Source organism: Rhinolophus ferrumequinum, chromosome 26, assembly GCF_004115265.2.
Source record: "Rhinolophus ferrumequinum isolate MPI-CBG mRhiFer1 chromosome 26, mRhiFer1_v1.p, whole genome shotgun sequence".
NCBI classification, from domain to species: domain Eukaryota; kingdom Metazoa; phylum Chordata; class Mammalia; order Chiroptera; family Rhinolophidae; genus Rhinolophus; species Rhinolophus ferrumequinum.
This window is the reverse complement of record NC_046309.1, coordinates 30,050,179-30,076,542: the sequence shown is the minus strand read 5'-3', so window position 1 is coordinate 30,076,542 and position 26,364 is coordinate 30,050,179. Positions and strand designations below refer to the sequence as shown.

The window sequence follows — 26,364 nt, the reverse complement described above, 5'->3', positions numbered from 1 at the left end:
TTAGCCATCGTCTATTCTTGAGCATGTATTAAGCCAAGGGTCAGCAAGCTATGGCCTGCAGGCCAAGTCCAGCCTGCCACCTGTTATTGTAAATGTTTCATTGGAACACTGCCATGACCATTCATTTATGTATAATCTATGGCTGTTTTCATGCTATAAGAGTTGAGTAGCTGTGGCAGAAACCACATGGTCCTTAGAGCTTAAAATATATAGTAGCTGCATCTATATCAAAAAAGCTTGCCAACACCTAAACGCTTATTAAAAAGAAAGAAAAAACTATTTAACTTTTGTTTTAATTACAAGTCTGTAAATATTTTTTTTCCATTTTCTTCTCATCACAAAGGTACACACTTTGGCCTACACGAGTTGATGAGATTTTTTGTGGACTAGCCTGGGTATCTACACATTACATATATTGTTTGTATGGATTCTTTAATAAAATGTGTCACCAACCAATGGTACAAAGGAGTTTTAGAAAACTGCCTATTTGTAAATGAGGGACCTTATCTACTTAATTGATTCACCCAGCTAATCAACCGAATAGGCCTGAAATGCTCTGAGAAACCATGTTTACTTCTTTTGAAATTAGCCGTATGTAATCAGTGTCATATAGAAAGTTGCTGAAAATAGCAAGCACTACCTCAATACAAACTTAAGGTTTACTCAGATTTATAAACAACAAAAATCTTTAATGCTAGGAATTCCACAATTCTTAAAATTGAGAGCTAAGATGGCTTTTAAGATTATATGCAATCGATTTTTTTCAAATAATATTTAACTTTGTTAGTATTTTTCCTTTTCTCAACCAACCGCATTTTTACCCACACTTGTAAGGTCTAGGGAGCAACCCCCAGGGCAGTGTGGGAAACAGGCATGGCTCAAAGAACTGTAGAAGACAAGACTTACCTTCCTGTGACGCTCTTAAAACCAGGGAAAAAACACATGGATCCTGCATTATGGATGGTATTTGTATGCTTGATTTATATAGCACACAAATTTCTTTTTGAGTAGCTTTCCATAAATATTCCAAAAATATAAGAAATTGTTTTCTAAAACTTCTCAAAATAATTAGATTTTTACACTATTTAATAGAAATAAAACAAAGGTACCAAACCTAGTTAGGCAAAAAAATGTTTATTCAAGAAAATGTAAAAATGTTTTAATTTACATATTACAATGAATCAATAGAGTCAAAATTGCACAATTACACATTCATAAAAATTCCACAAAATCATCCTCAGAATAATCAGTTTCTGTACAAAGATTTACAGGTGTTCAATGTATGTAATTCTTCCTCAGTGTGCTACTGAGTTTAGAGGTTCTGCTCGAATGTTCCCCAAATCAAGTGCAGAATCTGTTTCTTCATCAATTTCTCCAATGACTGCACTGCAATTATTAGGGAAAAGAAAAAAACATGAGTTAAAACAATCTAATTTCTGACAAAACTGAAGAGAAAGTCAACAGAACTACTTAAGGTGAAAACAAACTCTTCAGGAAGTACTGAACTGCACATTTAAGTCACAAAACTGAAGACGAAATAATTTGAAGGAAACATTATTACAAGAACCAATGTTAAAGGACAGATTTCAGGGGTGGCCGGTTAGCGCAGTTGGTTAGAGTGCGGTGCTCTTAACAACAAGGTTGTTGGTTCAATCCCTACATGGGCCACTGTAAGCTGTGCCTTCCACAACTAGGTTGAAACAGCTACTTGACTTGGAGCTGATGGGTCCTGGAAAAATACACTTAAATAAATAAAAGTTTAAAAAAAAAAAAAGGCAGATTTCATATAGTGTGATTGGATCATGGGTCTGTGAAGGAAAAAGACACAAATGGGATAGATACGGAACAAAAGCCCCAAAACTTCCAACCCTATGATTTCAACTCCAGGGACTGAATTAGGGAAATTGTGAGAGACTGGAGGGAAATCACAAAATCACTACTAAATAAGCAAATAAGAATGTGTTTTATTTAAGTAACTTTAATGAACTAAATCCATCAATGACATGTAATTTCTATTTCCTTTTCATGATTTCTCAAGTTTACTCAATTAAATTCAAGACCAAATGTAATGTAGTTTTTTATATACAAAGATAATAACAGCAATTGGTACTGAAATATCTAACAAATGATTTTTCATGCGACTGGCTAGAGTTAAAGCCAGTTAATTTTTCCTTGATTTAAAACAAACCTAACACTAATTTCATTAAACCATGCTAAGTGACCAAGGCCATGTCTCTCTAGCTAAATCATTGTTACATTCAGACCACGGGACCTGAAACATTGTTCCACAAAAAACTGATTGTATAAATTTGTCTTTAACGACAGTAAATTCTATACATGAATAGTTTTAATACCAAATTTGCCAAATTTTGCTTTAAACTATATAAAGACGACAGATCTCTATAGAAAGTACCAAACTCTGGGAGAACATAATAAATTTTCTCAATATAAAACAAACTGAAGATCTTAAGGCACCCTTAAAATTTAGTATCATTTGAAATCCTTAGGGAAGATAGTGAAGTGCTGGTAAATGGTTTGTTTTGTTTTGTTTTTTTAAAAGCTTATAAGAGTTTATTTGAGCCAAACGGACGACAATTGCTGGGAAGCAAAATCTCAACGGATGGAGAAAATGCTCCGGTAAATGTTTAAAAATAAGCTCTCCAAAGAAAAATGGGGAGCCTGGTTTGCAGTGTTTACTGACATCCACAGTGCAAATTCTCCCACTATGGCTGATTTCAAGCTACCAACAAGATTTTGCCATCAACCAGCTTGCAAAATTCCTGAATATATAACAATCTGTTTTCGTAAGCTGGCTTCAGCAAACTACCGGGTCTATAGCAAAGTTTTAAATTTTTAAAAATTGAAGTTAAAAAATATGTTTTGTTTTTTTGTTTGCTTGTTTAAATTAAAGTAGGAGAAATCTTCTTAACATCAGTTATTATGCAGAGCCCCAATATAAACAATCAGTGTTGCTTTGGTCAGGGGACCTGGGCCCTACCTGCTCTGCCTCCCTCTGGTTCTTTACAGCTCACTTTATAACTTCACACCTAAAAGTCATCTCTAGAGAATATTTTATAAACCACTCATTTTGATTAAAGATGAAATAATTTATCCATCTAAAGATGATTTCTTAAGATAAACAATTCAAATGAATAGTATTCTTATAGATATCTTCTATATCCTATCTGTGCCCCAAAATATGAGATGTTCATGTGTCTTGCTGCCTTCCAGCCATGTTTTAATTCTATACAGTACTCACTAGAAAATTGATTCAATAATTTTCTAGTTACTTTAACTGCACTCTTGAATACAGTAGCTACTAGCCACATGTGACTATTAAAATTAGTTACGATTAATAAAATTTAAAATTCAGTTCTTCAGTCACACTAGCCACTTTCCAAGTACTCAGTGGCAGTACACGGCCCGTACCTACCAGAGCTGATAATGCAGATATAGCGTGTTTCCACCACCCCAAAAAGCTCTATTAAAAAGCTTCGCTCTACACTGTTGTAGACATTTCTTAAATTATTACCACTAAAATATATATTTCTCAAATTACCGTATCAGTGTGCCACAATTAACTGAGGCCACAGCATAAACATGGGATATGTTAAGTGTGCCAATTATACTAAAAAATTGAAAGAAGAAATAAGTAATGGATAAGTATTTGTGTATAAATTCAGCTATATTATGGAGCATGAATCATTTAAAATTGTTTATACAAGAGATTTCAAAGAAATTTTCAAACCCCCGAGTATATTTACAGTCCTCTGAAATTGGGGGTATTTTGGAAGAACATTCTAAAAAGCTTCTCTAATGAAGTATTTGGCATAAGGCAGGGCCCTTTCTGGACCCTACCCAGGCCACTTCACTATTAGAAATACGGGCAAATCTCAGTAGATGGAAACCTCTTCTCCATATAGCAAGACAGTACACCTACAGCACTTAAAAAAGACGTATTTTACTTACACATTGTCACCTCTTACGATGTATAACCCTAGTACCACTTGTTCTACTCCCTGTGAAGAGCTGAACACGCGTTCATGGCTTTCATCCAAAATCAAATTAATGGTCTGGTCAAAACCTTTCAGTGTTCCCTGTGGGGGGAAAAAAAATTCAAGAGAAAAGACAAGTATTCGGGTTTACCTGAATGTATAAATGCAACCACACAATTTTAGTTGCTGGGTACGCCAACAGAAGTACCTATTTTAAATATAAGTCCACTGTAAAACAGAATACCTCTTTAGAACCAACAGTATTCATGGGCACAAAACACATCTGACTAGTGCAGAGTTGCTGAGAGTTACAAAGGACACCTACATACCAGTGTATTTTCAAAAAAGTAGCATAAAAGCCCATATAGTCCAGTCCAAGAGCTAACATTCTAAAGACACAAACTAAAACAAGGGAATTTAAGGAGAAACTACACACACACACACACACACATACACACACGGAACCTACATACCAGCTACAGCAATGACAGTGTCACTTCGTATTACATAGTAGGACTTGGCCCTGTGCTAAACACACCATATGCATTATCTCAACTAACCTCTACCCTTTGAGGTAGATGTAATCGTTCCCACTTCAGAGAAGAAAAATTGAGGCATAGAGAGGTTAAGTCATCTCTTAAGGTTTCCTAGGTAGAAAGTAGCAGAGCTAGGGTCTGACCTACGAAGGACATGTTCAAAGCCAGACCATTCAACTGCTATAATATACTAACTTCTATGAACAAGCAAATATAGTTACCATTTTTCAGAGATTCAAATCAGTCCCATAAATACCAAGGGTGCCAAAAAAATGTAACACATGACTTGTATTCATCTTTTCTTATCTGTATATATTGAGCATTACAATTTTAATACAGTTTTTTTCCTTCCTTAAAATGTGTATACATTTTTTTGGCACCCTCTGTACATACAAACTTCAACTGGTAGTAACAGCTAACACTTAAGGAGTACTTTCTGTTTGCCAGAAAGTGTTCCATGGGCCTCACATGTATTTACTTATTTAATCCACCCAATAATGCAATAAGGTAGATACAAACATGACTAATAATTAGAACCAGAACTTGAAGTAAAAATTTAGATAAAGTTTGATGGAAGAATCCCGATTTTGAATAAAGGAAGACATAGGCTTAGCACAACACAGTAACTCAAATGCTATTCAAGTTTCTGAAGAAACATCAACTTATATTGGTTTTGGTTGGTTAAATCCCTCAAGCTCACTATTAAACTGCTTCATGTTTTGAAAATCCAGATATATAAAATCAGAATGAAATAAAGAGAAAATGATAACCTAGAATTTGGAAGAGAAACAAAATATGGAATATTTACTACACTAAACTAGTTAGCAAACAGTTATCACACCCATACATAGGCTCTTGGCTTCATTTTACAAATAATTATTCTATCAAGTGAACCACGTATCAAAGCAATACAGAACTACTGACTCAAAATGCTTTTAAAATAGCTTTCCTTCTGTAACATCAAAATAATTTCCAATTTATTATCAATCCTGCTAACAAAAATAGAAAACTTAAACGTGAGGTTTTCACACAAAATCAACTATTTGCAAATATTTGTTAATAGCAATAGTCTTTCTCAAGGTGTTAAAATAAGATTAATATATTTCAAACTGTCATTATTGCACAAAATATAATGTGAGATGCTTAAAAGAAAACATGATTTTTCTCTTAAAAAGGAAGCAAGGCTTTAGCTTTGGAGTCAAATTCAATTTAAGTCCCAGTTTGGTTCTGCCACATGGGACTTCGGGAAACCCATTCACTTTTCCTGAGCTTGATTCCTAACCTAGAACACGGGTAAAATCTTCCTCAGAGTTGTATGGAAGATTAAGTGTCATGCCTGGTACATAATATAACTTGATCAATGGCAAAGTCTAACACTTTGGTAATTAGTCACTTAATGACCCCTGAGAAAGATCACAAGGATTAAACAGAAAACAAACAAAAACAGAAGTGAAGAATGGGAAAATGAAAGATTAAATTACATGAATTCGATACAGTTAGAAAATAGAGAAAGCTTAGCAACCTTAAGATTTTTTTGAAAGCAAATAGCCATATGAATTATGAATGAAGACATAATTAAGCAGCCAAAAGTCATGGGATGAATTCCTCAGATCAAGGAACAGACAAGAAGAGAATCCAAGATTTTTCTGGAATTAACGGGGATACTGTGATGAAAGAACAAATGAGATAAAATAAATTTAGGGTCAATCAACATAATTTGTCCTACAAAAGACAGAGGGCATACAACCTAAGAATAGTCAAAGAATATTCATACCATACAAGCCTTAATTGTTCATTATTCTATATATGTAGTATCTAAACCACCAAAAAAGTTTCTAAGAGGCATATACAAAATTTCAAAAGAATTATGATTCATGTAGTGAATATCACAGCACTAAATGGGGAAGGAAATTAAAAAATGGAAGAGGAAGATAAATATAAAAATACAGGCAGGTTTCTGCAGACTAGACTAGCCACTCTCTGAAGGCAGCGTCTATTACTCTTACTCATCCCAGCTCCTAGAAGCCTTGTATGCAACTTTCACTCAACATTTAATAATAAAGAAAATAGGGATCCGCAGCTACTTATCAAAGAGATAAAGAGTCGAATCCGAAAACTGCAATGCAGGTACACTGTGGTGCCTAGGCATCAGAGATTAGAGGTTTTGCATAAAAATTTGCAACCAATAAGCCTCCCAGAAAGCAGAGAATGAATATGCCAAATACTTACCACAATCATTCTCCCGTCAGAAGTAATAACAGCAACAGTTCCTGACAACTGATTCAAGGAAAGCATTTCTCAAGGAATGCAAACTGAAAACTTAGCACCTGGTGAGGAAGTGGTTTGAATTACTAGGGAAAAGGTGACAGAATGAAGAAACAACAATTCAACACAGCCAGTACATTCACAATATAAAAACTTAGTTTCTAACTTCTTCAATTCCTTGTGATAATTACACAAAAAAATAAAAAAACAGAAAAGGAAAATTCTTTTCTGTATGTGATCAATGCAGCCTGTCTCGAAACGGCTGGGATATCTGGTACTTTTTTACTGGGGAATATTGCAGCTCTAACTTTGAGTAAGACATTCCCCACTTTCTTAGACCTGTTTCTTTATCTCTAACACGAAAACGGATTAGTGCTGAATTAATGTAGAATGATTTCAAGGGTGTTAAGACACTGTCTTCCAGGACTTGATGTCTGGAATTCAAAAGAAAGAAGCTATAACCAGTGTCGTCAGGTAGCACTACACTTTGCATCATTAAAAGTCTTAGTGTTTCACTTTTGTCCCAAATTTGCATGTGAGCACAATGCAGTGTTTCTGTCCCGAGACTTTAAAATGTAACACATGAGAGAGGACTTTTACGACTTCACAGAGTCTTTTTATTTATTAGCCCCTTGTGACGATCCATTGCAACAGCAAGCATTATTTTTCATTCTATCAACAAAGAAGTTAAAACTAAAATGGTAAAGGGACAGAATTTCAACCTGACCATCCTTACTTTTTGCTATCCTCGAACAACGAGCAAAGCCTAAGAATAAAACACGTACATAGATTTACAAGACCATCGTCGCCGCTAGGACGACTGTTCATTTTATTCCCAAGCTTGACCGCACAGGCCCTAGGGAAGTAGTAATGACGAATCAATAGCGGGTTTCTACAGAAACGGGGGAAAGTTCAGAATAATCACATTTTTTGAAGGTTAAAATGAAAAGGCGCCTCGGGCCCGTAGGAGCCGCGGCGGGTTCCAGCCCCGGGCGCGGGACCACTCGGTCCGGATCCTTAACCCCCGCACCAGGGCCAGGCAGTGGCCGCGAGTCCCAACCGCCCGCCGATCCCGACCCGGGCCTCGGGAGCGCCGGCCTCGCCAGTGCGGACGTGGGCCAGCAGCGGCCACCAAAGGATACGGTTGATGTAATTCTCCAGAGCCGACGTCATGGCGCGAGGACGGCCACTGCGGGCAACGCTGCAGGTTAGCCGACCAGCGGAGATAAAGCCCACAGCGGCTCGGGCCGCCCGGCTGCAGCAAGTATCGCGAGATTTACGGCACCCCAGCCTCCGCGAGTCCTACCGAAAGTAACCAACTGACCGACGGGACCCGTGAGACCAAGCGGGGAGGAGTTTAGTGCGCGTGCGCAGTGCGTTTCCGCTGGTTTCCGGCCGGTGGTCTCGGAAGCCGAGAGAGGCGAAGGCGAGCGGGAGGCAGAAGAAAGCAAGCACCTTCCTGAAGGTGGGGCGGGAGGGAGAAAATGGGAGAGTGAGTTTCCTAGCGGAGTGAAAGGCGCTGGGGAGAAGTTACTAAGGGAAAATGTTGAGACGCAGGGAACGCGGAATAAGGGGCCTGCATCACGTGAAGTAGATGAGTGCTGTTCCCGTGGGAAATGTAGGTGCGGGGAAGTGGGATCCCCAGTCTTGGAGCCGAAATTAATCTTTTAGAAGCTGAATGGCCTAGGACGAAGTTGCGCACATTGTGACCATATGGTATACATCTCTGGAGAACACACCAGTAAAAAGCACGTTAGCATATTCTGCATTTGCCTCCAAAAATGCGCCAACGTGGAGGCGTTGTTTTCACTTATTTAAAAAACTGAATCCAAGCAGGAAGAGGTGTGCGAGCCTCCCTGAGAAAATAGCTTTCCTTTCGTCAGGCCACTAGGTGTTCCTGCCCTCAGGGTTCAATTAGTAAATCAAAGGTCTGCTGCACAGCCCTGGAAAGGGTTGATGAAGGAAGAGTCTTCTAGATAAGCACCAGGCGGGGTTCTAGTCCTGGCTCAGCTTAGGAATCGGGTGGGTGTCCTTGCACAGGTAACGTCAACTCATCTGGGCCTGTTTCCTTAGGTGCTTAGATGCTGCGTTAGCTACCATTTTGGGTATTTACAAGTGTTACTAGAAAACGTAACTCATATTTTACAGTGGTACCCTAACTTCAAAAGTTAAAAAAGGATCTATATACAAAATACCAGCGGGAGCTATTTCCTTTTTCACAAAAATCTCTGATTTCAGTTAGGCTTGTGATTTCTTAACTGACGAATTTGTGGGTTTGAAATAACTCTTGCAATGTCAGCAGTTTTCTTCTGAAAAGTGAAGCTGTTTTCATTACAGCATTCCCACAACATACAGATCACCCCTAAATGGTTAATATTTTACATACTGAAACTTACTCTGACCTGTTTGAAACCACACGTAATCAGGACTAAACCAGTATTTTCTGGGGGAAAAGTGGAAGTATCTTCCATAAATGAAAATAATGAAGATATTGTGATTTCCAAATGTTAGACATTGAACTGAAAAGAAAGCCGAAATATTAGTGATAAATGAGGTATCATTAGTAAGGAGTTTAAAAAAAACTGCCACATTTTAAAAATATGTGTAATTTTTCATCTCGCAAAGTGTGCTTATGTTTGAAAATGTTTATTAGCATATAGTAGCTTATGGAGTAATTTCATAATAAATACATTACGTTATAAGTTTATGACCTTGTGTAGTTTCCATTAAATTAATATGCCAGATAAATAACAGACAGACAACGTTTAGAAGTTTGGTCCTTAAAAGTGGAAGAGGGAGGCAGGAGAGTGATTCTGAGAGATGTATATGAGTGGTTTTGCTGTTGATGGCTTTGAAGTTGATGAAAGGGGATGTCGTGCAGGGGATCCTGCCGACTTCGCCAAGTGTCATGCGGGGCGGCCTGCGGGGTCTGTGAGGTCTCTGCTCCCGCTCCCCACACAAGAACGCAGGATATGGCTAGGCCAAAAAGGAACACCCACGGAGCCATAGGTAGGGGAGTCACACCACTATACTCTCACTGGCGGCTGGGTTGGAGAAACAGGAACCAGGAGCAACACAATTCTCAACCCTCACGGTGCCGCTTGCAGACTGAGCCACCATCTTCTTGCTAGCTCCCCCGTTTTTCCTGCTAGCCTAGCCACGGCAGTTATATTCATGGCCAATGGCTCACTGGTTACAGCTGACGGCCAACTAGCCACAGCTGCTGGCCATTTGATCACAGTCGATGGCCATTTACTACCTGAGCCAGCACCTTTCTATGTGAGGCTGAGAGCCTGGAAACTGATTTTGGGGCTCTGTCCCCACACTCCACCCCTACAGGCTCTCGCCTCACAATCTACGCGACAAGCGTCTTCCGCGAGGGGCCCTGTGCGAGGAGCCTGGAGGTGAATGCTATTTCCTGGACACAGCCAAGCTCTCTGGTCACAGCCAGGGTTTCTCAGGGCACCACCAGTACTTCTGGGCGCAGCCAGACTTCCTGGACTTCTTAGGGTACCACTAGTCTACCCGGGCACACGGGGGCCTCTCAGGGCACTGCCACTCTCTCTGGACACAGCCAGACCTCCTGGACTCAGCCAGGGCTCTCAGGGCACTGCCACTCTCTCTGGACACAGCCAGACTTCCTGGACACAGCCAGGGCTCTCAGGGCACTGCCACTCTCTCTGGACACAGCCAGACTTCCTGGACTCAGTCAGGGCTCTCAGGGCACTGCCACTCTCTCTGGGCCTCTCAGGGTACTGTGCTGGAACAACAGCGAGTCACAGTCAAGGTGCTTACATATTCTCGATGGTGGCCGGTCAAGACACAAAAGCAAACATCCACCAGTTCCACTACATGGTGGTATGTTCCCAAATAGTCAAGTGGTCCATTAAATTAGGGATAGAAGGCAATTCCCCACAGTCCATAGTCATTCGCCAGGGCTGTCCTGAGGGTGAGGGATGACCTTGACCTCACCCTCAGCTCCCACGGAGGACTCAGCAAGTGTTTCCTCCTGGGACTACAAGTCCTGCATCCGGGCTGCCTCAGCAAGCACTTCCCAGCCCATAGGGCCCAACGACCTTCGCTTTCTCCGGCCTCTGCTGGTTGGGGAACCGACCACGTCTTCCCACCCCTCCACGCGGGTCCAGCTCTCAGGCAGCTGCTCCTCCTGGTCTTCCTGCAACTGAGTGTTCATACGCACAAACTGTTCCACCGTCCTTCGGAGAGCTTTGGCCGGCACCGTACCCTGCTCGCTGCGCCATGTGTCATGCGGGGTGTCGTGCGGGGCGGCCTGCGGGTTGTCAGGCGGGGTATCCTGCCGACTACGCCAAGTGTCACACGGGGTGTCCGGCGGGGTCTCTGGTCCCGCTCCCCACACAAGAACGCAGGACATGGCTAGGACAAAAAGGAACACCCATGGAGCCATAGGTAGGGGAGTCATACCACTATGGTCTCACTGGGTTTACACGACGTGCGACCTGCTGTCCGCTTTGCTGCCAACCGACCGACTCTCCTCCACTCTCCTCCACTCTCCTCCCTCCTCCTCCCTCCTCCTCCCTCCTCCTCCCTCCTCCTCTCTCCTCCTCTCTCCTCCTCTCTCCTCAACTTCCCTCCATAGCCGCAGCAGTTATATTAGTGGCCAATGGCTCAATGGCTACAGCTGACGGCCAACCAGCCACAGCTGATGGCCATTTACTACCTGAGCCAGCACCTTTCCACATGAGGCCGAGAGTCTGGAAACTGCTTTCCGGGGATTGGACAGAGGTTGTAGAGCAAGCCTTCGTTGCCACAAAACGGGCAGTGCAGCAGGCACAGGCTCTGCAAGTAGTGGACCCCGGCCGCCCATTTGAACTTGATGTTCACGTAACCCAAGAGGGGTACGGATGGGGCCTCTGGCAACGGCAGGAGCGTCTCTGGTTGCCAGTGGGATTTTGGTCCCAATTATGGAAAGGAGCAGAGGTCCGCTACTCACTAATAGAGAAACAGCTGGCTGCTGTGTACGCAGCCCTAGTGGCCACAGAAGCCATCACAGGAACGGCACGGGTGTTGGTTCGAACAACCTATCCTGTCCAGGGGTGGGTCCGTACGTGGACCCAGGGACCCAAAACGGGTGGCACAGACCACCACCCTCGCCAAGTGGGGTGCCTACTTGGAGCAACGTAGCACCCTTAGTTCAAGCCCTTTGAGGACAGAGCTACAACAGGTCCTGGGGCCTGTGGAGCTTGTAGCCCAGGCTGAGCCAAGCGCTCTGCCTAGAGGGGAGGACTTGGAGCCCTCGCCCTATAAAGAAGGACAGTCCCCAGTACCTGAGGATGCCTGGTTTACTGATGGTTCTAGCCGAGGGGCTGCAGCTGTTTGGACGGCTATTGGTGTGCAGCCCAAAACAGACACCATTTGGTTTGATACTGGGGTGGGCCAGAGTAGCCAGTGGGCTGAGCTACGGGCTGTGTGGATGGTAATCAGCCACGAGCCCGGGCCCCTAGTTATTTGTACTGACAGCTGGGCGGTGTTCCGGGGCCTAACGCTGTGGCTCCCTACGTGGAAACACCAAAACTGGTTGGTAGGACACCGTCCACTGTGGGGTCAAGCCATGTGGCAGGACCTTTGGGACCTAGGGCAGAGAAAAGAGGTGACCCTAACGCATGTCACAGGTCACTCCCCCTTAGTGTCCCCAGGTAATGATGAAGCAGATGCCCTAGCACGGGTCCGATGGTTAGAACGGGCTCCTGCCACTGATGTAGCCCATTGGCTGCATAGGAAATTGCAGCACGCCGGAAGCCGAACCATGTGGCAGGTGAGCAGACGCTGGGGTCTGCCTTTGAAATGGCAGGAGATAGCAGATGCCTGTTATGACTGTGCCGTCTGTGCCCATGACAACCCCCAAAGGTGGAGGCTCCCCTGGGAGACACAGCAGATTACGCGAGGGAGGGTGCCCCTCACTCGCTGGCAAGTGGATTACATTGGACCCCTGCCTAAGGCCCGCAATGCGATATACGCATTTACAGCAGTGGACACTGCTACAGGATTGATGTTTGCTTGGCCATGTCCAGCTGCGGATCGGCGGCATACAGTGGTCGCTCTTACACGGCTGTGCGCCCTCTATGGGGGCCCCCAAGTCATTGAAAGTGACAGGGGTACCCATTTTACGGGGCAAGAAGTGCAGCGCTGGGCTGCCAGGATGGATGTGCAATGGTTGTTTCATGCTCCGTATAACCCACAAGCAGCTGGCATGATTGAACGCTATAACGGCCTTTTGAAGCAAGGTCTCCGGGTGTCAAAACACCCTCCCACAATGCGTGACTGGGCCTCGCGTTTATGGGATGTCCTGAGAGTCCTGAATGAGAGACCACGCAAGGGAGGGCCCGCACCAGTGGAAGCTCTGCTACATCGAACGGCCGCTCCCATTCAATTACAAATTACCACCAGTAACACTGTTAAAGCCAGGCTACGGCAGGAATGGAAACATTTTGCTGCCAGCACCCACATGCTTGAAAGCAGGGGAACAGCAGCAATGGACTTGGCCCTGGCAGGTCAAAAGCCCCCACTGTCGATGGTTGGGCCTGATAGCCCCATGGGGGGCCGGTTTGACTCATGATTTGCAAGTGACGCCAGGGGTGGTGGCTGAGTGGCCACCACAAGTGACTGTAGTATACGAAGGTCCCGATACTGGGATGATTTTGCGGGGAGACTATGTGCTCTCACTATGGCCTATTATGGGGTCCCCTGTTCTGTTACATGTTGAAACTATGCAAGGGACCCCAAGCACTGCCATAAAGGTTTGGTACCACAAACCGGGAAAGGTGCCAGTGGCAGCAACCCTCCTTTCCCAGGACAAAAAGCTGGCGTGTATCCTCCCAGATGGAAGGGATTTGCCACTGTTGGTTACTAAGACTACCGTTTCTTTTCGTCCGTAGGTGTCAATAGGCTAATATGGCACAGGGACCCTAGCGGAAGACTCTTGTCGCGTAGATTATGAGGCGAGAACCTGTAGGGGTGGAGTGTGGGGACAGAGCCCCAGAAAGCAGTTTCCAGGCTCTCGGCCTCATGTGGAAAGGTGCTGGCTCAGGTAGTAAATGGCCATCAGCTGTGGCTGGTTGGCCGTCAGCTGTAGCCATTGAGCCATTGGCCACTAATATAACTGCTGCGGCTATGGAGGGAAGTTGAGGAGAGAGGAGGAGAGAGGAGGAGAGAGGAGGAGACTGAAGGAGAGTGGAGGAGAGTGGAGGAGAGTCGGTCTGTTGGCAGCAAAGCGGACAGCAGGTCGCACGTCGTGTAAACCCAGTGAGACCATAGTGGTATGACTCCCCTACCTATGGCTCCGTGGGTGTTCCTTTTTGGCCTAGCCATGTCCTGCGTTCTTGTGTGGGGAGCGGGACCAGAGACCCCGCCGGACACCCCGTGTGACAGGGGACCATGAGCCAAAGAATAGTTGTCTTTAGCTGGCAACAGCCTTTAGTTAACAGCCAGCAAGAAAACAGGAACCTTGGTCCCACAAAGGCAAGGAACTGAATGCTGTTAATAAGCCAAGTGAGCAGGAAGTGGGTTCTCCCTTAGAGCCCCCAGAAAGGAACATATTCTACCAGCACCTTGATTTTAGCCTAGGGGCAGACCCCTGTCAGACTTCTGACCCATAGAACTGTAAGATAATAAAGTTTTCGTTGTTAAGCCACTAAGTTTGTTACGATGGTAATACAAACTTAGTAGCTTAACAACGAAAACTAGTAGAGATATACAATCTCTTAATTTATTAGTTTCCTGGATTTTGACCAAAGCAAGTCTTTGGGGAAAACAATGGTGCTGTATTTAGATTTGTAACCTATTTGACAACAGACAACTTAAGTACTATGGATCGTGACATCTTTCTCTGTGGCACAAAGTCCTATATTCTGAACTTGTCTCTAGAATTCCGTTCACTGTGGAATTGAGGAAAACGTGGGTTTCTTCAACCCAAGTTACTGTTTACTTCATGCGTGTTTCTTATTCATTATACTGTACTTATAAGGTGAAGGCCCCACTGTCAGAGCGAGGAGTGGTGCGTGTTTAACCTTTACTGAAACCCTAAGTCTTCTTGATCAAGAGTCTCCACTGTATGCTAAGCCCCCATCCCTCCTGTGAACATGTTCCATGGTTCTCCTGAGGTCTTCTCTGGGTTTTGTCTTGCCCAAAGTCATTTGTTAGTCAGTGACAGAGCCAGTCTGAACTTAAGACAGTCAAGCTCCACTCATTACACTGCGATTTTAACATTGTTGTCCAAGGGAAATGTACAATAGAGTGAAGAAATCAAGACCGTGATGTAAACATTTAAGGTTATTCAGATGTGGGTATTTAGGAGTCTTCCTTCAGATTCCTGCTTTGGCAGTTTCAAAAATTCAACATTTATCTACCCTGGTGCATTTATTCCCCTTTTCTTCAATATTAGGCATCTGTGTTATTAATATTAAACTTCTTCTGTAGCAGGGGTTGGCAAACTGTAGCCCTCAGTCCAACTTTTTTTGTAAATAAGTTTTATTGGAACACAGCCACACCTATTAATTTGTGTGTCATTTATGGCTGCTATTGGGTGACAATGACAGAGGTGAGTAGTGGTGTCAGATCATATGGCCCACAAAGCCCTTAAATAGTTACTGTCTGGTTCTTTACAGAAAGTCTGCAGACATCTGTTCTCTAATGTCAACAAATGAGATTTCTAAAGCTTTTATATTCGTATTACCAAATTGTCCTCTACAAAGTTTGTACAACTCACTTTCCCACCCAGAAAGTGAGATAATTCATCATCTCAGCCTCAGGTATTACTATAGTGCCCATTTTGACTGGCTTTGAGATAGAATTCAGTTCCATTTTTCTGAACTTAACAGTTCGCACCGTGGATAACAACAACACAAAACAACTACGATTAGACTGAAGAAGAATGTCTTGTTTCCTCCCTCTCTCCTTTCCTATTGAAATTTCAGCCTAGAACTACAGGAAGGTTTTCCAAGTCATTATTCCATGAGATAGTAACTCATGCAGTGGGATTTTTCATGCATAAAAATAACGATGATATAAAATAGTGATCTGCATTTTAACATGCAACAGAAAGTGAATTGAAAACCACAAACGTGTCATAATAATGCAGTGGATTAAAAGTAATTCTTAGAGTTTTTTGGAAACAAAAAGCTGTAATTAAAGACAACTGTTCATCAAGGATGTTAGTCATCGTTTTCAACTGTTCAGCATCAGAACTCTCTTTTTATTTCTTGAGAAGTGCCTACTTTATGAGTTTTGGTGGGAGGTAGAGGTCAGTATATCAGGTACTCTTTTTTCCTGGTCTTTCTTGCAGCTAGAGAGGCCTAAGCTCTGCTTATGACTACCCCAAACTGAATTGGGTCCTACGGACAACACACTCTGTTGGTCAGAACAGTGGCAGCAAGAGCAAGTCCATAAAGGAGCCACATCTTTGATGCTGCTGGTGACACCCAGGGCATGTGGGCTTGCCAGCAGTATTGGCACCTGCAAGCTTCAGTCTGTATTGTTTGGCAGTTGTGTCCTCAGGGACTCAGCTTTGCTGTGTGTCTGGGACACGCTACATGGCCGTGGAACTTCTGAATCTTGTTCTCCAGCCTAGCTCCAATTATGGGAGCTGTTCAGTGTCCTTTTATAAATTCCTTTTCTGCTTCAATCAGCTCAAGTTGGCTTCTGATTTCAAGCTGGCAACTAAGAATTTTGACTTAGAAATGTTCTGGAAGTGGAGTGTTAGCAGTGAGCTACAGGGATCTTAAAACACTTTTTTGCTCATTTAGCTTCTACATTTTTTAAAACAAAAAAATATTTTTTTAACTAAAACCTCTTTAAACAAGCATACTTTAAAATTTACATTTTTATATCATACGTTTATTAATGATAACAAATGTGTGATTTCTGTCAGGTAGCATTTTTTTGTGTGCCTTAAATATATTTTCATTACAACCCTGGTGCTGCAAATTTAACATGTTTATAGCAAAACCCATCCCCATTAGCAAACTCATCAGCTGACTTTATTTTTCAGTGTAAGTCAGTGTATTACTCTGCATTCTGTGAGAACTGTTGGAAAGCTCATCCCCCAGGAGCCCTGAACTTCCGTGGACATCCTTTCTGGGTCTGCTTCAAATGTGAAGTCCGGTCACTCTTTACTTGGGCCAGTTGTGTGTCCCTTCTAGCTCAATTTCTAAGTAAATACATGTATAACAAACATTTCCCAGTTCTCTCAAAATGATTTCAGTGTGCTTTAGTGACTGTCAGTTGTCGATACATGCATCTCTTCTAGGGGTTTTTCTGGAACCGTGTGGCAGGCTGGAAACACTGGGGAATTAGCACCTGCAGGGAGCAGTCTGCAGTGACTGCCAAGGTGGATTTTATAGATACGTCAGCTCTTCTTCAGCCAGGCAGGATAATTCAGGTGGGATATCTCTAGTCATTCACCACAGTAGCTGATTTAACAGTGCACCTCTCATGGCGCCTTCCTTTCCTTGGAACACTTCTCCATTCCCTTACTGGTTCTCCTTAAATAAACTACTTGTACTTGAATTCTTGCCTCAGGGTCTGCCTTTGGGGGGAGACCCAAACGAAGATGGAGATCATGAATACTTCTCCCTTTCGGAGGGACCTGTGTGTTCCTTGAGTTTGAAGGTACCTGTAGCCCCTCCTTGTCATCTGACCTTTTACATGATGCAGAGGATGATAAGGGGCTCTGCCCCCTGCCACAGATCTGTGTGGGCCTCTAAACATCCCTGGGTAGGCAGTCACCGCTACCGCCAAAATTGGTTTAAAAAGGGTTGTTTACTCAAAAAATACCTGTGTAGGACAGACTGTAGCCAGGTTGCTGCACTAAAACTTCAGTTAGGCTCAATGATGTAGCAAGAAATGAAGCCACTAGTCTGTCGTAATCTCATGTATATCCTTTGCCCTGCCTGTTACTGGTTCAGAAGCAAGCCAGAGGAAAAGCACCATGAGGTGAGTCTGGGTTGCCATTCTGACCCGTCCCCAAACACTGACCAGCCTGTGGTCTGGCCATAGGGAGGTGCCACCAATAACCTATGTGTCCCCTAAGCATATTGGGCTTGTTACTGGGTTCTGGGGGACGGCTGCCTGTAGACCCAAGGCTCAGAGAATCCTTGTGAAAACAACTCTTTCTTACTTCTGTCTGTAATTCGCCGCCTGTACCCAGAGTTGAGACACAAGACCATGGAAATGGGTGAAGAAAAAGATCCTCTTCAGTCTCTTTCCACTCCATTTAAATGAATTCCTACAAATAGATGACAGTAAACGCATCATAAATTCCCAGTCTGACCTGAATTCTAGCATTTGACACAACTGTATCTTAAATTTGTCTTCCCCTGTAAACCCCTTCAAAGAAACACACACACACACACACACACACACACACACGTGCTCACACAGAAAACCTGCTCATTCTAAATTCTTTAATGAAAATATGACATGCTGAAAAAATAGTTATTTGATAGAGTATTGAATGAGTAAGACAGTTTTCTTAAGTTACCATTCTTGTGGAGAATATGTACATGCTTACATCTTCATACATAGACATCTATATAAAACCACCATAAGAAAGCAGAAAGAGAAGTATGCTGGGTGTTTGTTACCACATAGTTACTGCTGGGAACAGGATCTCTTTACAGCTAAGCATTTTTGGTCCCATTGTGGTTAGTATCCCTTGCTGCTGTAGGTTGCCAAGGTAACTGGGTATCAGGGAAAACACTACTCGATAGAGAACCTTATTATCAGTTTTACAGTGTTCGTTGGTGGAGCAGAGTGCCAGACGCCGTGATGACCATCACTTATCCAAAGCTGCTCCTGATGTGATTTATGGATGATGTGATACAGAATTGCACACCTGAAATCTATGTAATTTTACTAACAATTGTCACCCCAATAAATTAAAAAAAAATAATAAATAAAAAGAAAAAAAAAATTTCCACAAAGCTGCTCCTGAGTTTACACTGTAAAGACATCATTTCTAAAATAAGTAGAGGGAGGTGAGGTTACTCTCCCATGGGTTTGGGTTGGCAGACATAGGAATGGAGTTGTCAATTAGCTCAAGTTTTAATGGGAGCGAGGTCTTGGATGGAAACAAGGAAATTGGAAGGATCCAATTTTAGCCCTAGCTGGTTATTCCTTGTATCCAAGAGGTAGAGGGATAGGCAGACATCTGGGACTGGTTGGGAGAGACAAAATAAATCTAACTTAGAAGGCTGACCCAGCATGTCCAATTGGTTTAGTAATCGGTTACTAATTGAATGTCTCCTCTTGTCTGAGTCAGTGGGATGGGTTGCCCAACTTTGATCTAGAAAAGACTCATGATACCCCAGTCGTTTCACTGCTTAGCCTCCCCTCCCTTCTGCCACCCTCCCCTCAAGACTGTGCTGTGGCTTCTCACTTGCTGAGGGGCAGGTTCAAGCCCATCCCCAGGACTGTGCCACTTCACCGTGATTGTCCGTCAGCCTAGTCTCCCGGATTCAAAATCTCCTTTCTCTAGTTTTCAACCTACCGTGTTTCCCCGAAAATAAGACTTGGCCAGACCATCAGCTTTAATGTGTCTTTTGGAGCAAAAATTAACATAAGATCTGGTCTTATATAAGGCCCAGTATTATATATGATCTGATACTATACCCGGTCTTATATAAGACCTGGTCTTATATTAATATTTGCTCCAAAAGACACATTAGAGCTGATGGTCTCGCTACCTAGGTTTTATTTTCGGGGAAACACGGTAATTGTCACAAACTATAAAACCTGAAAGCTTTCCAACATGTTCCCTTCTTCCATTAAAAGTTATCCTGAAAAAAAAGACAAACATTAAAAGAACTATTTTTGCACTGATAAAACGGCCTAGATTCAGAATTACGTGACTGATAATTTAAACTGAAATTATACATTTTACTACCTCTATCCTAATTTATACTTAGTTTGTGAAATGAAAACAATCTTACTGTATAGCTTAAGTGCTATAAAAAAACAACTCCCAAATCTTTGTCGTTAAACAGAATTTATTTTTTATTCCCCAGAGTCTGATGTAGGTTGAGAAGCATCCCTGGGTGGCCTCCTATTAAAGACACAGGGACCTAGGACTCTGTCGTCCTTAACATTTGCCCTCATAGTCACTGCAGAAAGCAGAGAGGACTTTGGAATCTCTGAGGCATTTTAAAAAGCTACACCATGATGTTGTTTTCATCACTTTGTTCTATGTCCCACTGTCGAGAATTGAGTTACAATTCCCCAGCCAAACAGTATGGGAGACTAGTATATGTAGTCAACCTGTGTGCCTGGGAAGAGGGGTAGACCAGGTGGACAGCTAGCCTGTCTGGACTGTTTCAGAAAACCTCTGGAACTAATGCTCTCGTTTTACTCATGGATAAAATGATTGAAGGATTTGGTTAAGAACTGGCTTTAGATCACACTTACACTCAGTAGAAGAGCTAATCCAGAACCCAGGCCTCCTGAACACAATACTTTTCCGATGTCCCAGATTATCTCCCTATATTGGCTGGGAGGCTTCTGGTTGCAAATAATGGAAAACCTGAACCAAAGTGGATTAAGGAAGAAAAAAATGCGGAGTATATAACAGAGTACATAGATTCACGGAACTGAGTTGTCCACAGACTGTTCTGATTTCAGGCTGTTGGGGAGTCCTGACTCATAGATTCATGGTGACATCAGGACACCAACTCCATTTTGATTCTTGTAGCTCTGTCCTCCTCCAGGTGCTGGACTTGTTCTCGTGCTAGGTCCTCTCATGGTGCCATTAATGGACTTCACATTCCTCTCACATCGTCAGCTCAAGTCCCTAAAGCTCCCACAGAAGAAAAACGAAGCTTCATGCTTAGGAGTCCTTCGTAAATCTCTGGCATTTCATTGGTCAAACTGGGATCCATGTCCCTCCCTGAACTAATGACTGGTCAGGTGTAACAGGCTCTGCTGAACTTGACCTGGGGATGAGATCTAGCCTTTCAAACCACATGGCTGCTTTGGACTGGGGATGGTGAGGATTCCTATAGAAAATGAGGCCCTTTGGGTTGGAAAAAAGGGGAAATGGAAGCTAAGGAAGGAGACAACAAATACCCACTCTTCCCTAAGATGTATTTAAAATGAAAGCAACAAAGTTTCAATATTAAGATGCCTAAGTAGATCACAGATGCAGTTATAGTTCATGAACTGAATGCATAGGAAGCTGTAGTAGGAAAGATTTTTCTATTTGAAATTTTTGAAAAGGTTTATATGTTTTAAGAGACGTAAAGGTCCAGGGTGTGACCATAAAATGGGTGACGGAAGTGGAAAAAGGAAAATATCAATGGAGTGTGGAAATCAAGAAACTGAGAGTTGGGGCTTTTCGATGGCTCACCACTTAGGTACTGAAATCACTAAGGATGAAGGAAACTGGGTGAAACGGAAGCCTCCTTGCCAGGAACAGAGCTAGTGAGTGAAGAGATGTGACTAGGAGGTTGGCAGAGGGGTGTGAGAAGGTGTAGGAAATGGTGGTCTATCCAGATGACATCAGCATTAAAAGGACAGTGGTTTTGCAGGAGGGAAGGGTTGAGATCATTTGGAAGTAACCAAATGGGGAGTAAGGAAGCCCCTGCTCAACTCCTGACGCTGACATTCGATGTTTGCTTAGGGCCCAGGTCGGTTTCCTCAGGGCAAGACAGTGAGGGGAATGTTTGGAGAGAGGGGGACGGCTGGTCACAGATTGGGGGCACAAGGGACACTGGGTTTGTTTCTGAAGGGGAGGAAGTAGCATAAACGGAGCTTGTGGGTTAGGAGTTTGTGAGAAAAGAATGACTTAGGCTGGGATTGCAGATGAGTGAGGTACGTAGGGCTGTGAGGTGTGGTGGGATTGGGCCTGAGAGGCTCACCTTGTAATACTGTTGGTGGTGTGTTAGTCCCAGGCATCGGCCTACGGTGTGGCCTCAGGACTAACAGTTATTTTCTCAGCAGCTGAGAGTTCTAGAATTATCTCCCACAATAAGGTATCTCCCATTACCTTAGACAAGGTGCTAAACAGCAAAACCTCAAGTTCTCCGTTTATGCCGTGCCGAATTGTTCTATGATCAATCATCTCTTGAATTTCTTCAGACATTTTAAGTATCTGGAGTACAGAAATGGGGTCATGCCACGGGTAAGTTTTCTGTATTAGAAATAAATATTCATCTTGCAAATCAGTGATGTGTCAGGAGCTTGTATTAGGAAGAATGTATTAGGAAGAATGAGAAGTATCTGTGAGTTTATACATCTGCTGCATTTGGCTTCAAAGCATGTTAATGATCTTAACAAAACAGATAAGTGACAGAACAATTCAGCATATTTTAGAGACATTTGGTTATGCCTTCCTGCTAAAGCAAATACTTTATAATTCATAAATATGAATTGGTAATAGATTTATGATATGTCAAATGTTAATTAGTAATTAAAGTTGAATTGCCAACTTTTATCTCTCACTCTCCTTCCCCACCCAATCTGTATTATTAGTTAACCGTATTATTGTTATTATTGTAACAATAATGTATGAACGAGACACTTGAAAGCATACAGTCATAATTGGTGAAGGCAATGAGTTAGTGAGGAGGTTCATTCAACCAGTAATGAAAATGCTTTTACACAATTTTTTAAATAGTCTAATTTCCTATGGGGGGGTTAGGAGCAAGTGTCCCCAGAATGTGCCACCCTGGCATGCAGATTATTTTGAACTGAAATCAGTTAAAGCCCCAAAACAAGAAGAATTTTGTACTTCCCCTTTTCTCAAAGAGATTCAGATAGAAAAAGACCTTCAGGAAGGGAAGCTTGGCATGAGTCAGGAAGGCTCCAAGCGCCTTTACTAGATCACCTCGTGTCCCACTGTTTACAAGTTGCCCTGTAAGAATTTTCCTGCCATGTGTGTTCACTCTTCCTCAGCTGCCTGTCAATCGCCCATTCTCACTTCTGAAATCTAACAACCCTACTCCCCGGTTTTCTCCTTTGTCCAAAATGTCATATATATATATATATATCCAATTTACCTCACTGTCTTTGGAATTTTCATGCTTATGTGAGTTCTCTGCATATGTATAAAACACTTGATTTTTTATACTGTTAATCTGTGGTACGCTATTTGAATTATCTGGCCAACCAGAAGAACTTAGACGGGTGAGGAGAACGTTTCTCCAGCCCCAACACCTATTAACCTATTTGGTTGAATTCATGGGTCAATTCAGTCAATCTTGTAACCGTACTAATAACCTACTGTTTAAAAACTGCTTATTTCGATCCAAATTGTGGAACAACTTGGGGTCCAATCAGAAGAGGAATCCTGCCAGCTGAGGAGCTTGTCCTGAAGTCTTCTATTCAGCTGGTTAGGCATCCTCATAGGTGTTTTGTTGAGGGGCTTACACTCTTCAAAGAGAGGTGTCTAAGGGAAAACGCAACAAAGCTTGAAGTTAGTTAGGAAAGGACATTGCCTAAAATTAAAGGGGGTTAATGTGGACATTATATATTCATTGCATAATCCTTATTTGCAAATACAAATGCTATATATTAGAACTAAAAACCTTATACCTGTGAATTAATTTCACTCAATTAGGCAAAATTGTTAAAAATTCTACAACAAAAAGATAACTTGAATTGTTACAAAATGGCAGTATGAAATTTAGACTAAAATTGAATCCTTACATCTAATGGTGGTTTCCACCAGGGACAATTTTGCCTTCCACAGCACATGTGGCAATGTCTGCAGACATTTTTGGTTGTGACATTTGGGGAGGTGCTACTGGCATCTAGTGGCTGGAGGTCAGGGATGCTGCCAAGCAGCCTAGTAGTCACAGGACAGACCTCCACAAGATAAAAATCACCTGGCCCCAAATGTCAGCAGTACCACAGTATTGTGAATAGAGACACATGTATCTAGAGGTTTCAAAACGGGCAGGAGAGCACCATTAAAAGAGAGCACCATTAAAAGTTGTGCATTGAGGAAGATGGTCCTGGGAAGCTGTGTGCTGCTCAGCACATTCCAGGGACTTGAGCTGCTTTGGCCACAGTGAGAACTTGGGCCATGAATGAGCCTGACGTTGGCTTTTTCCACTTTCTCAACTCACTTTCCCTTGTCCATCATTTCTGTGTTTTAGGATCATCACTCACATAAACCAGCTTGACCCAGGATCTTCTGACTCTTCTCTTGTGTGGGAACAAAGAGGTATTTTATTTGATAATGAGAAAAATCCTTTCATGTCTCAATTAAAGAACATAGTCCAAAGTTTTGATTTGTGGAAATGATTGAACTTGTGACTGTAAGTTCTATTCTTTCTATTTCAGGAAAGTGGCTGATGTGCTTCAGGGTATGAAAGAGCGGGGAGGTTTAGTTGTTTGTCAGTTGGGAGACCACCTAGAAAGGATTCCTCATTCTGTCTTGGCCGTTCCTGCAAAGAAGTTGGATGTCTTCAGATTTAGGAACAGTGCATTTAAACGTGCATGCAACTTTCCTTTTTCAAGATAGATTAAGCCATATTGGAAAGACAGTGCTGTCCCCTTTGGAAAGGTGATCGTTACAGATGAGTGGACATAGTCCTGTAAGGACAGAAAGATGAACATTGTTTTATGAACTAATGATGTGCTTATATTATTGTCTGAAATTGTGATTGGGTTGGAGGGGGACTATAAATTACCTAACTAGCTGATCAGGCAATTCCTGACTGACTGGTTTAGGATTCCATTTCTGGGAGAGCTGAAATTATAAGTTAAGTCTCAGTTTGTTTTGGGGGCTTAACATAAATGACTCTATTTTGGGCCTGTTGTCTTTTTTTAACAGTATGTGTGTACATTTACAGTAATAGTTGAATTTATATTTGAAGAAATACAAATGTATTTGAAGTAATGTATTTAAAATATCTTTCATTTCTTTCACAATTTATATCTTACCTTATTCAAAATTGATTTATAGCTACTTACAATGAATGATACATAATGTGTGACCAGGTAGGATATATTACAACTGAAATAAAAGAAGAAAGAGTAACAAGAGTGGGGCCAAAAGTAGACATGTATCCAAATATGATATGTGCCTATATGTTGGCTTTCGTCTATGAATTAGAAAAATACTTGCAGAGGGCTAAAGTTTTCCCCAAAATATAATTTTGGATCTCTTTTAGCACACAGGTGAACATAAAATGGAATCCAAAAGTTCTCCTCTGTGTAGCGTCGCAACAATTGGTTTAACTTGAAAACAATTTAAAGCAGGTATAACGATGCTTGCTTCAGATAAACCACCACAAAACAAAACTTTAAAAACCCTCCTTTTTGCACCCATAGAACCTGCCTGCGGAGAGCTGCTTCGGCACACATCCTCTCAGAGGCTACCTTTGTTCAGGGTGCACCAAGGCAACTGACAACTGACCCAGACAACTTACTGGATTGGCTTGTTGGTTATAAACTAGTTCAAAGTTCTGGGACATCCTCCGGAAGTAACTGTTTTCACATTTAACAAGTTGGCCTTGTAACTCTCTTAGGGCAATAATGAGCTTACAGAGCCTGCTTTGTGTTCAGGCCACTCCCAGTTTGAGATAATAAAGCATACCTTTAGTCTACACATAAAACAGTGTTCATCCCCAGTGGCATCTGATTGTTAAGAATCAAGTTACAATCATCCAACAGTGTGGTTATACTGAAAGTTTCTAGAAAAACAAGAGAAAAGGTTAGGTTTGGAGGTCCCCCACGCAGCGTTTTTAGAATTATTCACCTACCTAACTCGGGGGAGGGGAGAGAGGGGGAAGAAGGGTTGACCTCTGAAAGCCAGTACATCTTATTTTACTGACGTATCCAGTGCGTATGCATGCACAAAGGCTAAAAACCAAAACAAAACACAACCTTAACTGAGGCTGCCTAGGAGTAGAGACTGGAAGGTAGAAGGGATGTTTTAAACGGTGCGGGACAAAGGTTAACAAATGATTAGGCTCTCGTCCTAATTTTGGGGGTATTTCTGTGTTTATAAAGAACAACTAAGATTCTTACACGAAGAAGGCATTTTAACTTTTAAATCAACCCATCAGTCAGTAGCTAGCCGGTCTGCAGGGACCGCACAGATCGAGCAGCGCAGGAGGCAATCAGGGAGCTCCAGCAAGCCGACCTCCGACCCGCAGTTTCACGGTCGGGCGGAGAAGGGTAGGGGTGTCGGAAGCGAACCCAGCGAAGAATTTCCGCGCCCCGCCCGGCCGCGCGGCCTCCCTCCCCACAACACCCGGCCCGTGGGGACCGCCCGGGGAAGCGATGGCGCCGCCCAATTTCGGGGACGGGGATCACACTCACTCTCAGCTCCCGCTGCCGCTCCCTCTGCCTGCGCCCGCATCGCCCTGGAACCTGCCTCCCTTCCTGGCTCCTTCCGCCCCAAACACCGGCGCCGGCGCTAGGGCAGTTTGAAAATGGCGCGGAGAAACGATCCCAGCCGGCGCGAAGGAAGCGCCAGGGGTTGCCCAGGTGAAGGGAGCCGCGACTGATTCGCGGCGCGCGCCGGGGGCGCGCCGGGCAGCTACACGTCCCGCGGCGATGGTGGCGCGGGACTCCAGTGCCCGGAAACGGAA

At 43.0% G+C, this 26,364-nt stretch overlaps 1 protein-coding gene and 1 long non-coding RNA gene across 2 annotated transcripts; both read right to left on the bottom strand.

Moving 5' to 3' along the window:
- Positions 1-1,137: 1,137 nt before the first annotated feature.
- On the bottom strand, positions 1,138-8,132 carry LOC117018144 (U6 snRNA-associated Sm-like protein LSm8). Its single transcript, XM_033098963.1, has 4 exons — positions 7,939-8,132; positions 6,761-6,801; positions 3,970-4,097; positions 1,138-1,386 (listed from the first exon to the last, which is right to left on the bottom strand). The coding sequence occupies exons 1-4, from the start codon at positions 7,967-7,969 to the stop codon at positions 1,296-1,298; spliced, it is 291 nt and encodes a 96-aa protein (XP_032954854.1). The 5' UTR covers positions 7,970-8,132; the 3' UTR covers positions 1,138-1,295.
- Positions 8,133-20,404: 12,272 nt separating this feature from the next.
- On the bottom strand, positions 20,405-26,359 carry LOC117018145 (uncharacterized). The gene is made up of 4 exons (XR_004422181.1): positions 26,093-26,359; positions 25,365-25,461; positions 23,043-23,207; positions 20,405-21,911 (listed from the first exon to the last, which is right to left on the bottom strand). It is a non-coding gene; the product is annotated as an uncharacterized LOC117018145 (long non-coding RNA).
- Positions 26,360-26,364: the final 5 nt, after the last annotated feature.